This window comes from Corvus kubaryi, unplaced genomic scaffold (assembly GCF_017639235.1).
Source record: "Corvus kubaryi isolate FWS band 111438036 unplaced genomic scaffold, C.kubaryi_AGA036_p1.0 137, whole genome shotgun sequence".
In the NCBI taxonomy this organism is placed as follows: Eukaryota; Metazoa; Chordata; class Aves; order Passeriformes; family Corvidae; genus Corvus; species Corvus kubaryi.
Genome location: NW_024580671.1, coordinates 21,770,367 through 21,787,773, shown reverse-complemented (window position 1 = coordinate 21,787,773; position 17,407 = coordinate 21,770,367). Strand labels below are relative to the sequence as shown.

The 17,407-nt window shown below is 41.1% G+C and overlaps 1 protein-coding gene across 1 annotated transcript in view; it reads left to right on the top strand.

Annotated features, from left to right (window-relative positions):
• Positions 1 to 90: 90 nt before the first annotated feature.
• Positions 91 to 17,407, top strand: part of WASL (WASP like actin nucleation promoting factor) — a 51,745-nt gene continuing 34,428 nt past the window's right edge. The window contains exon 1 of the mRNA XM_042018176.1: positions 91 to 552. Within this exon, the coding sequence (XP_041874110.1) occupies positions 439 to 552 (114 nt within the window). The 5' untranslated portion in view covers positions 91 to 438. The remainder of the gene's footprint in view (positions 553 to 17,407) is intronic.

Genomic DNA, 17,407 nt, shown 5'->3' with positions numbered 1-17,407 from the left:
GGGGCGGGCGCGGAAGGCGACGCCCTCCCCTCCCCCCCGCACGGCGCATGGTCGCGGCGGCCGCGCGCTCGCTGGGCTCCCCCTTGGCTGCCGCGCGCCGTGGTCTCGCCCGCCCCCGCTGCCATGTTGGATCGCGCGGCCGCCGGGGCCGGGCCGGAGTTGGAAGTTTAGGGGCGGGAGCGATCGAGATCGGCCCCGGCGCGGAGCGGCTCCGGCGCGGCTGCACCGCTCCCCGGCTGCCCGGCATCCCCTTTCTCGGCCGCCCCCTCCCCGGCACCCTCCCCGCCGCCCCTGTCCTCCTCCCTCCTTGCCCGGCCCCGCGAGGGAGGCTCCGCGATGCGGCTGCTGTGAGGCCGCGGCGGCGGCGGCGGCGGAGGAAGGGGCCGCGGGCGCCATCGGTCGCAGGGCGGCGAGGGCAGCGCCGGGCCGACCCTGGCCATGAGCGGCGCCCCGCAGCAGCAGCCCCCGCGGCGGGTTACCAACGTGGGCTCGCTGCTGCTCACCCCGCAGGAGAACGAGAGCCTCTTCGGCTTCCTCGGCAAGAAATGCGTGGTGAGTCCCTGCCAGGGGGGCGAGGGGACTGGGGCACCCCCAGCCGCCCCACCCGGACGCGGCGGGCCGGGGCCCGGGGCGGACCGGGGGCGTGTGAGGACAGCCCGGCCGGGCGCTGGGAAGTTGAGGCTGCGGAAGTTTCGTCCTGCTCCGCTGCCCTGTCCCGGCGTCGGGAGCGGGGCGGCCCTCGCAGGCCTCGCCGCTCGCCCGGCTCGCCCGCAGCGCAGGGCGGGGGGCGATGAACGGCGGCGGCAGCGGCCCCTCGGCCGGCCCGGTCCGGCGGGGCTGCCGACCCTGAGCACCGAGCCCCGGCCTCGTTCCCTCCGAAGCCGGGCGCTCCGGGCGGCTCCGAGACCGCCTCGAGCACCGGTGTGGGCGCCGTCCTTCCGCGCCTCGCTGTCCATCGGCATATGGAGCTCCCGGGGGCCGGCGGGGCTCCATCTGCCCTGCAGCGCTGCAGGGGGAACCGGCCGCAAAGGAGCAGCCGCGGAGCTCGAGGGGCACAAGTTCCATTGCTCGACGAGGCTGGGACGGACCTCAGGTGCACCAGCGGTACAACAAAGTAGTGTTGACGAAGTTGTAGGAAGGCTCGTATCAGTGCTAGGCCTGCCCTGGGTTTAGTCTGTACTTTCTTAGCCTAAACAACAGGTTCGTGTACTCAAATACGACTCAAATCTTTCATATTTTCCTATTTCTTTATCAGTAAGTTCGTTTTCAGAATACCTTCTTGCATGTAATGTAAAACTGTACTAAAACTATTTATCTGTATTAAAGAACTATTTGAAGGCTTCAAAAGATAACTGTTTTTATTAGAAAAGAAGCTTCTTTTTAAAAAATCATGTTTTCCAAAACAATGATTGTGTTCCGGTGCATTGTGTCCAGTACCTAAAAGACTATTAGGCCTTGCTGTACAGCTAGGGAGGATGTTTCATGAACTTAAAACTGTGACTTAAAGCAGGATATCCGTGTAGTCATACTGGTTCCACATAACTCTGGACTTTGAAATGATATTGTTGATCAAACTGACTTTTGCAAGGAAAACATAAGATGCAGTAACTGAACAGGAAGTAGAGAATATTTACATTGGGGTGGGTTAGATAAGATGCTGTCACAGTAACTAAGTGTGTCAGAAGGTATGAGCCTGAAGTATATGTTTTGAAAAGTGTAGATTTGTAGAAATCCCTCAGTTAATTTCAGGCACATGTTTCATATCTTCAGCTTCTTTGCTAAGAAAGAAAAAAAAACTGTATCAACTTTTCTCTAAATACAAAAAATAGTGCATGAATTTGTGTGTAAATTGATTTCCAGTTTGCTTTTCTGTAACTTGATTTTTTTCTCGTCAAGTGGATGCACTTTTCATTTTTGTTATACTCATCTGTAAAACTCAGTTAAGTTCCCAACTTAACTGCATAAATAGTATGCTGAAAGCAGACTGCAAGTAAATATCTTCACAGGATCTGGGTGTCATGGGATTTATGGCTTGCTTGAAATTATACATTCTGATTTACACTGAATATTGAATGAATTTCCAGTTGAGGTTCTTATAATTGTGGTCTGTTCTTTCCCCTTTTCCCCAGCCCTTTATGCTCTCTAAGTTAATCATAGGCTTATTTTAGTACTGTTAAGGTTCTCTGTTCAGTCCTGAGGACTTGAGCATTGAAGGTCTAGAGGTATTTAACCCGGCTTTTTTGGCTTACTGTGTGGCATGAGCCAGAAATTCAGAAACAAATGAACAGATGGAGTATTTCTGTCCTTTGGCGGGCATTGTGTTAAGCAGAGCAGTGGAATGAGTACCTGGAGATGGTAACAGCCTTGGCTAACTTAAAACCACAGTATCTGTTTGAGCCCAGTAGGCCTCTTGGTACTCTTGACCTTCTAGCTTGACTCAACATGCTGTGCTGATAAATGCCTTTTTGCTGTAATGTACACGATATTTGATCTCATAATATCCATGTTTGAATTACTCATTAGTGAAGCCTCAGACTGTAAGTGCTGCTTTTTAAGAAAGGAAAATTTTGTGAGTTCTGTAGGATGCTAAATGCTTGCTCTTGCAATCAGCTGAAATGTCTGGGCTGCCTGGCTGCTGCAGGTGGTGTTTCTGTCACTCTGGGGTGTGGAGAGGCTACTGGATGTGATGTGCATCAGCCACATTGACAAAATTTTAGGTGTTGTTTGACTAGGCCTCGTGTTTAGATCACTACTGCAGTGAACACCAGAGGAACAATTGAGACATTAAACTACGATCCTAGATAGTCTTTGTAGTAATAATTTATAGAGCTCTTAATGGAGGGCATAGTGCTGCTATTAGGCCTGAAGGGCTTAGTTAAGAAAGCATGTGGTGCTCTGGATCTGATTTATTTCAGTGTTTCCTTTGTTCCTGACTGATAACAAGGCAGCTATTTTGAAATAGCATTGAGGATTCAGCTACCTGGTTTTTGTTCTGTGAAAAAGCAGATGAATTTATCAAGTAGTATAACTTCAATTGAGTACTCACAATCTGTGAACTCAGAAATGGACATAGTTCTAATGGCATCTTAAGTAATAATGCCTGATAGAAAAATTTCCTGGGAGTGGGGGAAATGGTGAAGAGCCATCACTCTTTATGTTGCTGAGGTTGATACCATTTTGCAGACTACTACTTGTACTTCGAGAAACTCACTAGTAAGCAAATGTACATACAGAGGGTAATAGATCTTTTTTTTCTGCTCTTTTTTTTTCCCCCCTCCACTTGCTGAGCTGTAAAATGGTTTATCTGAATCTATAAGTGATTAAAGTACCTTTGCCCATGACAGATCAGGCTTTCAAAACCAAGCCACTGGCTAATAGTTAAAGCTGTAGCTATAGTTAATTTGGCTGAAATACGAATCCAGATGTAGAACTACTTACAATATGTCTCCAGTGTAAGGCAGCCCTTTAGGATTTTCATTGTTTAGGCATGTAACTAATTTTCATTCAAGTTTGTGACCTTTGTTATCTAGGTCAGGTGTAAAATTTGCTATCTGTAAAAAGCTTTCAATAACTTTTTTATCATAATGTAGAAATAAAATTCTATACTTATACTAAGGGGAGATATGAGATTAGTTTTGTGCATATTAATGGATTTTTTTTGTGGTTATGCTCAACTTAGAAATTTTTGCTGAAGTTCTGATAAGTTACAAATCGTTACTTTAAACAACGATGAGTTTTGTAAGAAAAAGCAAATGCTAGATGTTCATTTTATAATTTGTGTGATTAATATTGGTCAGAGATGTCAGTAATGAAAAACTAGCTTGTTCTGTAGAAATAATCTTTTGAGAGGCCTGAGGAAAAAAAACCATGAGAAACATGTATTTGGTAGCATTAGGAGTAGGTAAAATTGAGTATGGATATTTTATGTTGCTTAGAAGTGAGACTCAACACTTGGATAAGGCGTAATGAATAAGGCTAGGAATATGTTGTTCTTTGTAAGATCTTGCCATGGTTCATGTGGTAAACAGGAACTGGTGAATGATGCAGAAAAAGAAGTGACACAGCAGTAAGCTAACTAAGAAAACTGTTTTGGCTGCTTTTAAAAGTGAATGTGACCAGAATAAGTTTATATATCAGAGCCAAAGAACAAATTGCAGTAATAGTTGAGATAAAACAAAATAAAAACTTGAATGGCAGTTATAGCTCTTAGTTGATAAGAATTAAATGTTTTATCAGGAAGGGACTTGTAAGATGGCTTGTTCTTATGAAAATAAGCATGAACTAGGACTTGAAGGTGGACTGCAGGTCTAAGTAATGGGCAACTTCATGTGTCTGAGAAGTGCTGGGATTCCTCAGTTTGAGTTTAAGCTGCAGTCTGTAGGTCCAAAAAACATCAACATTGCAGTTTAAAAAGGACTTATCCCCTATACAAATAGGGAGAACTGAGTCATTAGTTCAGTGGTGATTCTCTCATCTTTGCATTTGTTTTTAAATGAAATGTTGAGGGAGAAGATTAAGTGTAAAGGATAGGGTTTTGTGGAACAGAAGAGTTTTGAGAATTATGCCTAGATACCTTTTGGGATTTGTCCTGTTCTACAAAAGACATGTAGCATCTTTAGAGACCTCACTAGTATCCACTAGAGTGAGTTCCCTGAACAACTTGTCAGTGATAATCCTCCATTCTAGAGGGAGTGACAGTGGGTTTTTGACAGTTCCTTTGAACCAAACCTGTGCCTACAAAAGTGATTTTCACAGTAATGGATCATATCAGACTCTCCAGAGCAAGTGGTACAACCGTCGTCCTTATCATAGTGTGTTTCTCATGCTCGTTTTCCTCACAGCTTGCTATTAATGTCTTTACAGCATAGTTCACTGCCTTAGCTTATTTACTCATGGATGAGAAATGCTTTGAGACCGCTTAGAAACAGTCTAGAAGGCATCTTGTAGCTGTATGTATTTGAGACAGAGCATCAACTCACAAAGTGTGGGATATGGTTAAGTGCAGAGCTGTCTGCTTCCTGACAGTTAAGGAGTAATAGATGAAAATTTAGGTGTTAAAATCCCATAATTGTCAATAAACTTCACTGTCAGTTATCTAAATCTCCTATTCAACTTACTTTAAGATAGAAACTCAGCTAATAGAAGTTTTTATCTTTGCTTCAGTGACTGTAGTGGTTACATCCCTCCTGGCCATGCTTGTACCTCATGTGCTAGACAAATTGTGTCTTGATATGAGGAGCGAGTCCTGATAGAAGTTTCAGTCACTGTGTATCTCTGTTGTGAAGCCTTATGTATTGCTGAATGAAGGGTGACCTAGTAAGGTAGACCTGCAACCAGTACCTCACTCTGTTAAGGCTTCAGCATGATTGCATTCTCTTCTGAGCATCTTTGTAGATAAAATATATCTGTTTTGGAGACAGTCGCATGCCAAAAGTCTCTCAGCATCTCTGTGGTTAATCAGATGGTCAAGCATGCTACTCATGCTCCTGATAAGTGCTCTGGAATCCTATGGTATACATACACAACAGGATGAAAACAATTTGTAGTCACAAGCTGTTGTGTTGTAACTTGCTGGTTTTTCACAGATAAGAATCATATTGAGGAATTTAGAAGAGGGAAAAGTTTGAATGTAGGATTCAGATGAATGGTCGTGTTTTGACTGCTAGATTTTCACCAAGATGTCCAGATAGCCCTTGCTTAGCAGAACACCCAAGGAAGAGGTAGGTTCTTGTTAGAAGATAAAAATTGAGTTTGCTATTTCATGCAAATATGTAAATGTAAAGACTACTTTGTTCTTCCTTGAATGGAAAAATTAGTGTGATTTCTTAGCATTATCTGCTTGTAAATACTGTTTTGAATTTTTTATCACTAGAATGTTTTTCTCTCTGGTTATTTCTTCTGAGGTTCTGAAAGATGTAGTACAAGCTGAATTTGCCACAAGTGAAGAGTGTAAGATCTGTCTCATAAGAACCGTGCAGTTTCAGGCTAAAAACATGATCGTGGGGAACACTCTAACTTTAGATCTTGAATTTCTTTTTTTGAAGGAATTCTGGTACTTCTGCCTGAAAAACTCACCTGTTTTTTCTTTAGAACTTCTTATGACCCTTATTGCTCTGTTTTTAATAGTGCCAGCATCATCTACTGCTTTCATTGATAGTGGCTGCAGGTGCCAGCAGTGGCAGCAATTGCCACTGGCAGCTTCTATCTTAGTGCTGGAATGGGTGAAGTGAAGCATTGAAGATATTTGTATGTCCTGAGTGAGTGCCACCTAGAAACTCTGTACTAGTTCATTAACCAATGTGAAAAAAGGCCCAATCTCATCATTGACCTCTTATAGGCAGAACTGTCTGCATAGTAGATGGGGTTTGTGGAGCTTTAAGCATTCAGTTTGCTGAGAAAATTTGCTGTTGACTTAAAGCTGTGTGGTAAGATTTATGATGTCCTCTCCTCCAGTGAGCGTGTTTCATAGGCTCATCTCTTGAGGAATCTTTGTAGTATAGAAATAAAACTTAGTATAGTATGGAGACTTATGGTTTCATTACCTAATACCTAGATAATAAAATACAGGAAGTAACGAATATGTGTCAAAGGCACTAGACAGAGTTGCTTATTGGTAGGTTAGGGTACAGTTTCCTCAAGAAAGGCTGACACTGTTGCTTGTGCACAGAGGGATTTTAATAATGCAAAGTGGATTTAATGGAACTAGAAGTGTATCTTCATGGGTGGTTTTAAACAGCCCACTCTACCAGAACATGACTCAGATGCTGTACAAGATAGTTTAGTTTCTCAAGGTATTTGCTTGGGTACACTGCCACACTAAATTTTGTGGCTTCCAGACATGTTGTTTATGCGTGGATAACCAATAAAATGGGAACAGTAGGTGTGCAGTTACCTTCAGGGGCAATTACAGTTAAATTTGAAGATCCTGAAGTGTACTGTGATCATCACATGACAGGAGCAGTTTTTTAGAAGGTCCAAATGGAAAAAGAAAAGATTCAGTTCAAACAATCATAGGGACACTTTCTTAGAAAGCTGCTCACTTGCTTAATTCTTAAAATTAGTAGTGTTTTCTCAGACACTTGTGAGTTAAAGGTAGACAGTTTTGCTGACACCTCTGTGCAGTAAATGACACTTTAGGCACCTCAAATTAGAATGTCTGTGCTAAGAATATATGATTCTGGAATAAGTTCATTAAGTGAATTACTCAATTCCTGTAGACATAATGTTCTGTGGAGATGATCATTGCTGGCAAGGAAACTGTTGCTGCAGAGCTCCACAACATACTGACAGATTTGCAGATTGCTTCTCACTTTAAGCACTTGCTTTCATACATACATCCCCACCTTGGTGAGGCTGTTTTCCCTCTACTGTTTATTTAGCTGTCCTTAAAATCCTCACTCTTAAGGCAGCATTTTCTTTTTAGGTTTTCTGAGAAACAGTGTTAATACATTTCTTCAGTTCTCCAGTGTGTCTAGCTTGAAGCTGAAAGATCACACTAAGGTTGTGTTTCCATTTCTGTAAGACGGTTTCACACACCATTTTTCCCCTTCAGAACTTTGTGTAATTCATCTCCTTTCCGTTCAATGCAAATGTGTTATTTCGCCTTTATCTCCCGTTGTTCATTAGCCACTATGCAGCATCAATGGTGTATTTAGCGAGCATAGATATGTTCCCATATAAGCGTATTTTGCATGTGAAGGTACTGTGCCTGCAATTTGAGAAACGCCAACCTAGCAAAAGAAAATGTGACTTTTGCCTTTTTGAACAGCTTAGAAAACTGGTCATTATTTGAACTCTCAATTATGCAAAGATAACTCTTGCCTCCGAGATTGCAAATCCTTTACAAAAACCGCGCTTCAAGTGGTATTGATGATAATGGCTTTCCCAAAAGTTAGCCAGCACTTGCTGAGATTAAGTAACCAGCCCTACTACTTGTCTTGCTGTCTAGGCTGAAGAACAAGAATATTTGAAAATGGGAATTTGGCAGTAAATTCTAAATGTCTTCTCCCCTCTCAAGGTGACAGCCAAGAGATTAATTTATCTGTGTGTGATTTGTGGATAAGAAATTAGTATTAATTTGTTGTATTAATATTTTTTTGTGCTAGAAATAAAGAAAAGTGAGAGATTTTTTACAACCTCCTTAGTACATTTTATAACAGAAGCAGTAATTTATTGACTTAAAAATAATTTTATATTTTAGGAATCAATTTAATCACTATTTCTTTTGTAAGTCCCACCCTGCTGATGTACCATGAAGTCCTGCATAGTGACCTCTGCCCTCCAAATCTCGTGTCTCTGCTTTCATCATGTTCTCCTTGTACTCTCTTAACACACATACCCTTTTTATCTTTTTAGCAAGTTTTCTGTCCTGTCCCAGTAACAGGGTTTCCGCCTTTCCTCTTTCTGTCTTGTATCTCAAGTGCTTCCAGAATCTTCCTTTCTCCCTTCAGCTCCTGCATCCATAATCTGCACAAAGATCTCCAGGTAGGACTGACTCTTCTTCACCATTCTCCCCTCCACTCCCTTATTCCCCTTACTTCTCATTTCCTCAACTGCTTTGTTCTTGAGGATAAACTTTGTGTCGCATCAGACACATAGTCCTACTGTCCCGGTTTGAGACAAATTTGGAGGAATGCTTTGGGAGGAACATCCCCCTCGAAGGAAGGCAGGTTTCAGCCACCCCTCCCCCACCAGGTTCGGGAAGAAATTCCTTGGAGGAAAGTGAAAAAGGAAAAAAAGTTATTTATGTAACAAACACAATGCACGCAGGCATGGGAAAAGAATAATGCTAAATAATAAAACCTCTTGCTGTGGAGAGAACCTGGGTAGATTTCAGAGTCCTTTGTGGATGTGGCTTTCTCCTCTTCGGAGCTGGGTCAGCTTGGGCCCCTCCAGGCCGAGGTGTAAGGTCTCCCAGCTGATGTTTTGGTGTTGTTGGACAGTCCAGAGGAGAAGAAGAAGAAACCAAAGTTCCAGGAAGACTCCTTGTTTTAGCTAACGAACAAAAAGCTAGCTAGAAAGCAGGAGAATGCCACTCTCTTCCCTGCTGCAGAGAGCCGAGCTGAGCAGCCAGGCAGGAGAAGCCAGTGAGCTTATCTGTGTTTTTGAACACAGTGCTGAAGGAATTCCACCAGCTTCCCCCCTGCTCCCTTAGCTAGCTTTAAAGCTACAGAAAAGGCTCAGGATTCATGTCTGGGCATAGAGCAGGTCATAGGGGATACCCATAAAGTCACCCCAAGACACCTACCCATACCCAGTTCCCAGATAGACATGGCATGTAGTGTAACTCAGCAGAGCACTGCACAAGGAAAGACATGAGGAGAGGAGGCAGTGTCTATACCAGCTAGCTGTTTGCTGCTGCAGTCATGGAGTGCACTTGAGCCTGAGACCTGGCCATTACACGTTTCTCACCTGTTTTATCTTCACTTGCCAAAGTCATTGTTAATGTTACAGGGAAGAGAACTTCTAGTGGATATGAGAAGGGTACACAAAAGGAGGAGTATGGTATTCCTCAGGGTTCTTGAACTGCTCCACCCTTCACTGCTGCTTCTCCAGGCAGGACCAGACTCTCCAGTTTGTAAGCTGCTATATTAAGAAACTGTATGCTGGAAGATACAGCTTCAGCAACTCTACAGGCTCAGATCTGAAACCACAGAATTGCTTAGTCCTGCTTCGACTGAACTGTAAGTTATTTCCTGCTCCTCTAACCATGTGACAGCTCTCTCTGAGCATAGCTAAGATGTGGTCATTCTTTCTAAGTAGACATTTTTTCCCTTTACTCCCCCTCAGTCAGCCAAAGCAAACAGAAACATCACTTGGCTTATGACACTAAATATACAAAAAGGCATCCAAATAGACTCCTCTCTGTAAAACTGTGCTTGATTTCTGTGGTTAACTGAAAAGAGGAAGAAAACTATGAACATCCTGTAGTGGTGTGTGCTCTGTGCAATACCGCAGGCAAAAGCTTCCCCTTGCATTTCGAGAGAAGGAAGTGGTAGTTTCTAACAAATTAAATGCAAGGCTATTTTTTTCTTTATTTGCTTTAGGTTTTAGTTAAGAGTATCTCAGGTATGAAATTCATTTTATAACTGGACACGCATTTATATTTTTAGCAACCTGATAATTAACAGTTAAAAAAAAAAATCAGGGTTTGGGCTTAATTTTGTGCAATGTTATGTGAACCAATATTTTTTAGCCATACAATAGGTATTGTAATTTTAACCTTTCTTAAACAGTGTTGGCATCTTTGTGTTACACTGTTACTGATACTGTTAGCACTGCTCAGTTTGTGTAGCTGGAACTTTAAAACCTTGCGTAGTTTTAAATTTAAGGTATGATTGCAACAGAAAATGCTGGTTGCACTTGATGTCTAGAACTCAGTAGTGATTCAACACACCATTTCTTTATTTTACAAAATAGTTCCGTCTTTAAGAGATTTGTCCATATCATATTCAGGTGCCAGTATTTCCATACTTGAGAGACTGATAATACAGCTGTTGTCTCTGCTCAGAGCATGCACTTCCTTGCCTTAGTTCAAGCATCTAGATGCAACATACCTATAGTTGTGTTACAGTTTTGTTTGATAGGATGCATGGAGATTGATTTGGTGCTAAATGTTTCAGATATGTAGATCTCACTCCATGCCATAGTTTAAACCACATCTTTTTGTGTCATTTGGGAGGTCTTGCTTTGAATGCTTCAGTTCTTCATTGAGACTTTTCCTTAACAGCCTCTTTGAACACCTCTGGTCTTTTCTGCCTGTAAATGACAAATCCTGTTTTTTTCTCTGCCCTCTCTTCATATTGTTTATGCAATCTGTTTGTCGAAAAAGTAAGTGTTCATGCTGCTGCTCCAGGCTTCACACTGTGTAACCAAGGAGTCCATCTCTCACACTGGCCATACTTGTCTGGACCATACCTTTATGTCCCTGATAACACTTAAGCTTGGTGGCAGAAGGATGCATCATGTCCTTTTTCTCACCTCTGGTCTGTCAGCCAGCTATGCTTACATACTGATGGCTAACAAACCTAAGTAGGGCAGTAGCATGAACTCAGGCTCTGTTCCGTGACTGTCCACGGTGTTCAGTTTGTTGGCACACTTCCTGGCAGTTTTGAGTGCTAGCCTAGTAGTTGCTCAAATTAATAATGCGTGTGGGTTTGAGATTAGAATGGTATAAACAGCTTCTGATACATCTTACGGGGTAGGACTGTCATTACCCAATTTGTGTTGGGAAGAGAGTTTGTTCCTCCGTGCATGTGTGCATTCTGCACCACTTCCAGTTGTATCCAGAAAGTGGCCCAGATCTTTTACTATCTGCACAACCAGGGAAAGCTGCTGGGAGACAAAAGCAGCTCTGGTGCTGAGGATGGGGTGATGTGAGCTGTCTGTTCTAGTGTTGTCAGTAGCACATACATCACAGAATAAGGGTCAGCTCTTCTGCTGTGAACATAACTGCTTGCTTTGACATTAAGTTCAAGTCAAACCTGGTTTTTTTGACAGCAGCAAAATTCAGTATTGTCTTTCTGCTCCTAGAAATTGCTTTTGGAAGCCTGAGAAAATACAGGTGCACAGAAGTTTACAGCAGGCAAAAGTGTGCCTGTGCATGTAACAACCTGCTGCAGTGGACAAATGATCAGGTCTATTTGATACTGATACTGTGAACACAGTCTCATAAGGTTTCTGATATCTGATTTCAGGAGGAAAAAGATTTTGCCTTCTGGTAAGGAGATGTAGCTGACTTCTAGCTGTCCTCCTACAGAGTTCATGAGGTGCAGCAGGGATGACCTTAAAGGCATTTTTTTCACTTCACTTCTTGTTTGCAGAGTGCTGGCCTACCAAGAAGATGTATTCCTGTATGAAGGTGTCTCTTCTGATGAGTAGTTTGTAAGTAATTTAAGAAAAGTTCTGTGCATCTTCAAAGCCTCCAGGGATGTACTGTGTTCTCATGGAACCTTACCTGAAGCTGCATTTTGGAGTGTTTTGGCAGTTTTCCATCAGCTCAGATGCAATAATTTGTTTCCTGATTGAGCTCCAGAGACTGTTCTAGGGTGTGAAGTAGTGTAATTAGTGATAGTTTAATCATTGCATACTCTGTCTGTTCTGGTATCTCACCTTAATCATTGGTTCTTTCTGGGGTATAAAGGTATGAGCTCAGGCAACTTTTCAGTTCTGTCTTCTATGTCCACAGGATTTGCTAGATAGTGTTTGCATGCCTCAGTTCTGTAAACACTTCTCTGAAGTTTTTATTTTGTCATTTTTTCCTCTTGAGTGTCTGATTATTCCCTCTCTCCCTTCAAGCCATATTTTTTTCTCAATGTCACTTTTATAAGTCAGCACTGGCAGGAGCTGGCCCCCGGTGAGGCTTGGTGCTGTACAACTGGTTCTCTCCTACAACAGGTAGCATTTGGTTCAGAGCAGAAGGGAGATAACAATCTGTCATGGATTTGAAGCTGAGTGCTTTTAGTCTTTATTTCAGGATGGTGACTTGCATGTCAATTCTGGCTGCGATAATTGTTTTAGCAATGAAATGATGCAGTACCAATATCCATTTGACTGGATATAACTTCCCCAAAGTCACCGCATACAAAAAATATCACTATGATGCAAGTCTGAATTAGCAAAGGGTGTTACGTAGTTGGCTTATTCCAAATAAACAAATCAGAATATGGATGTCTGCCATGAGGTATGCATCATCAACGCTGTTTTTCAGTTCAGGTGCTCTGGGCACTTCATGGAGTGCAGCATGGTGCCTGGTTTATCAGGGTAACCTAGTCCTGAAGTGAACTGACTGACATGTAACTTCGTTGAGTCTGGAATTCTTCAGAGAACCATTGTGTTTCTTGCAGAACTGAAGCTTTTAAGTAGGGATTGTCAGATTTAGAGATTTTAGTTCCACGTAAGCTAATAAAAAAACTCTCAAGCTGTGTATCATATTGCACATAACATGGTGGATGGCAGTGACCTTCTTCTGAAGGATGCAGTTTTGAATAACAGATGTTCGATGGGACACTTCCATTGGTGAAGCTGACTAGCCTTCAAATTATTCTGTAGATCTGCTCTGTGTGCCCAGGAGTGGATACTAGACTATCAGGAAATCAAGATTTTATTTCCCTCTCCCCCCTAGGCTTTCTCAAGCTCCAGCTGTGTTACTGGCAGTCTCCATCACAGTCTACCTGTAGGAAGTGTTTGTACCACAATAATAAAGCTTCTGGCAATTTTATCTCCTAGGTCTTTTGAGGACCCAGTTATACAGACTTAAATCTGATGTTCATAAAATCAACCATACTGTACTTCTAGCAATGTATTGCTATTATGTAGGTCCTACACCTGTGATAATTTATTCCAGGAGACTGGGAGAAGTACCCTGTTTTTATATTAATGTAAAGTCTCTCAAGTAGGGTGTAATTTTTCTTGAACTCTGTCTTAGTGAGGTAACCAGCTTGTTTTGTCTAAACTGTATACTCATGGGAGTGGTATTATCTGTCATACACTCAACATCAAGAGCCTTCTGTTTCTATACTAGTAGATTGAGGCTGTTCAGGTGCTCAGAGCAATTGATGTAGTTAGTTGACCACAAAGGAAGGGAATATCCATACAAAAACTGGAAATCCAAAGTCTGCTTTGACAAGGGGGTACCTTCTTTCAGTCATTGGAATTTAAGGTGCATCAGTGCCCTTACAGAGGAATATCTTGTTTCCAAAAGTGTTATACATCTGAAAAAAATGATCAGTATGTCACTAATAACTTTTATCTGTTCAATGGTTATAACTAGCATTAATGTACATTTTTATTATGTTAGTATGGTGTAACAATTTACCTGCTGATTTTATACTGTCATAAAAGCACTGTAATTTATTGCGTAAGTGGAGGTTTTCAGAGTAGCAACAAACACTTGACCTGACAGGAAGGCAGCTGCCAGTTCTCTCAAGCAACAGGAACCAGTAACATTGAGCATGTTAGCCTCTGTCAGCTCCGGAACAGACTTGGAGACTTACAGAAAAGTAGTTCAGAAAACGAAGCATGTAAGGCTTCAAATCTGATGCTTGATTAGGATAATAATACTGGCTAATTGGACTGCAGTGCAGTACAGATTGATGGTTGTCAGTGTTTCAACTTCACTGTGATCCGAAGCAAAGCTATCTTAAGATCTTTTTCATTTCAGTTAATGTTTTGGCTAAACTTGCTGTATTTTGTTAATTCAGACAATACTCACCAAAAAGATTAAAGGTCAGTTTCAGACCAGATGTTTCTTCTGGATGTTCTTTGAAATAAATATTTTCTGTCCTAGGAGCTGTTAAAATACCTTAAACTACTGTGTCCATGTTAGTTATACATGTTAGTTATAAACTACTGTGTACATGTTAGTGTGACTTAGTGGATTCTAAACTCTTACATTGGTCTAATAAATACTTATTTTCTTTATTGTAAGCTTTTTCCCCCTCACATGAGTCTAATACTACTAGTACCGTTGTAAGTAGAGTGAAATAATTTTTATATTACTTGTCAATTCAGGTGGGTACACTTTTCATTTAGCATATATGTTATTGTTGTTGATCAATGTTCACAAGGTACAAATAGGAACACAGCAGTTATGGGGAGCTAACTATCTTCAAATGAAGATGAGGATGCTTTTGTTCTGATCATCCAGACATTAATATTTAAGAATTAAAGATTGAGAACAATATCACTGTATCTCTTCCTTCCTTCTGCTATGTGAACTTGTACTACCAGCTCTGCACCAAAAGAAAAAATAAGTATTGTATGGTATTTTAATTTTTTTTTAAAACTGGAAACTGGTGACTAGTTATGGACACCAAAGTGTTAAGTGCAGTGGAAAAATACATGCTGCTGTCCTCTTTCTACATTTTTCTTGTATAAAGAAACGCTTTATCATTAAATAAGTAGATTCTTTATGGTTTTTGCTCTTCTAGGTGTGTTCAGTAGAGCTGGTAATTTCATTATAAGAAACATTCTGGCACTCTAAAGAGTTACAGAAGAATTTTGGCTTCAGGGAAGGAGCTTTCCCGTTCAGCAGCCCTCTGTGCATTTATTTTCATATAGTGGGTAGTAAGTTCGGAAAGGAAATTGTCAACTCCATTGTTAATATCTGAGTTTCAAAATAGTTCTTAATCTGAACTTTTTATTAAGTTGTAGCTTGGCAGAGCTCAATTGTATTAATTTCTTTTTTCACCATGGAAATTGGATATTGCAAACTCAGCAGTTCTTTCCTTAAGGCTGGGTGTTTTTTCCCTTCAATAAACTACACTCAAATATTACCTTTGTACTACTCACTTAGATAATCAAGGGGGAGAGTGTAACAAAAACACAAGGTTTTTTTTGGCTGGGACTTTTTTTTAGTAGTAGAAGTTGAAGGTTTGTAATATCTGACCTGAGAGTTCAAGCATGGCAAAGGCCATGCTACAGTGGAGTTTTCAGCTCATAGGGGAGTTTAGGGGACCAAGTAGCAATGCCAAAAGCTAAGCTAAACTGTCCCTAGCATTTTTCAATGGAGCCTTAATCCTTTGTAAATGAACCTAGATATATGGGGATGATGAGATTGCCCATGTTGAAGGGCTAGTCAGAGCTAGGATAGAGTGCCTAGTTTTCAAAATGACGTCTTTTTTCTGGCTGGTTGGTTTGGTTTGGTGGTTTTTTTGTGCATTGTCTTACATCTTTTTCAATGCTTACATGCTGAGACTTTACGGATTATTGTTGCTCAGGGGTTGTCATGGAATAGACCACTGAGAAATTCCAGATACATGGGAAGTTTTGAGTCATACGCCTTGTACTCTTTAGTTTTCCTTCTTAAGAATCATGAGTTAAATGTACTGTAAAAAAAATAAGTGTGATGGGGACTTAGAAAAGCATTAGTAAGTTTGTTACAAAGAATTTGCAGCCATGGTTTGTCTAGAATGGAAATAGGTGACTTAAATTGTAAGCGTGAGATCTACATACAGTTGGCCATCTAAGACCACCGTTCTGTGACACTGCTTCCAAACTGCTAAAGTTTGTTTACACACGGGTGAATTTAAGTGGCTTTTGGCCTCCACAGCACATTGGTAAATGTAGTGCTGGTACCTGCAAAGAAGGAGCCCCTATGGGCAATGATAATTGAAACTGTTAGCTGTAATAAATGTCACTAGACTCAAGGGGCATCTGCAATGGTAAAAGAGTATCTCCATGTCCGTATCTAAAACAGATGTGGAAATTAACCTGTCTTAACCTTTGTTATTAGCAGAGAAGGTAATGCTGACACATATCCCACACCCTCCAAAATAATTTCTGTCTGTGACAGCATAATATTTCTTCATCAGTAGTTCTCCAAGCACTTTACAGAGGTAGAGCTTAGTGTCTCCTTTCCATGTTACAGATGAGGAAACTGAGGCACGGGGCAGAAACAAACACCAGCATTGCCAGAACTAAATGAAAACCAGCAGTCTCCTGGGCATTCAACTGCTGTCTAATGTTTTATCCCTGCAGTAAACTTTGAATATGGCAAGGGATCATAGAAATAATGCATCTTCATGCCTTTTTTTTTCCCCCCATAGTATATCTACTTTTTAAGACTTGTCACTGGGAACAACTATTCATAGTAGACTCAGTTGGTGGTATATATTTTAAAAAAAAATCTTACATGAAGTAGTTATGTTTTCTTGGATCAGACTAGAATTGCTACAAGTCTTCTCTTCCAATGTGAACTGCTGAAGGAGGAATTAAAACATGTTGAATTGTGGCACGGTGAACGTGTGAGGGGGGTTGCATGTCTAAGTACCTTTATGTAAGTGGATTGAGTCTGCTTTACAGGACAGGACACAAGTTGTATACACAATTGCGAGACCAGTTGCTGACTATTATTCAAAGAGGTTTTACTTTTAATAGCCTTTTCTCATATTTGCTAATATTTTGAAGGGAGTTCTTTGTTTTATGTTGGCATGTAATTAACGTAGTCTTAAAAAAGAGTTCTTTTCTTTTAAAACAATTTAAGCTGGTTTATTTCAATCTTCCCTAAGTATCAAAAGTCAAAAGTCCATATTATTTTCTGTCATCAAGTGTAAAGATCATAAGTAAAGTTCACCTAAACATCATCTCTGCAAAGCAAATACTCATTTTTTTAATCTGTTTTTTTTAAATCTGGACCTGGGAGTACCAGTGGATGCTAAATAGCACTTTAAAGGGCTCATTAATGAGTGTTTCAGAGCTGGGATAATTTCTAAATTCCTGAAGTTTATGCTTCACATCCTTTCCTTAATCAATTTAACTGCTGTTCTACAGATTTTTACTTGTGAACTTCATGATACCTGTATCATTGACTTGGTCAATAAGAAACTGCAGTGGATCTAACTCTAAAAAAATGGGCCTGAATTCTAATGTTTTTTCTCAAAGCACTAATATATTCAAAGTGGGTATG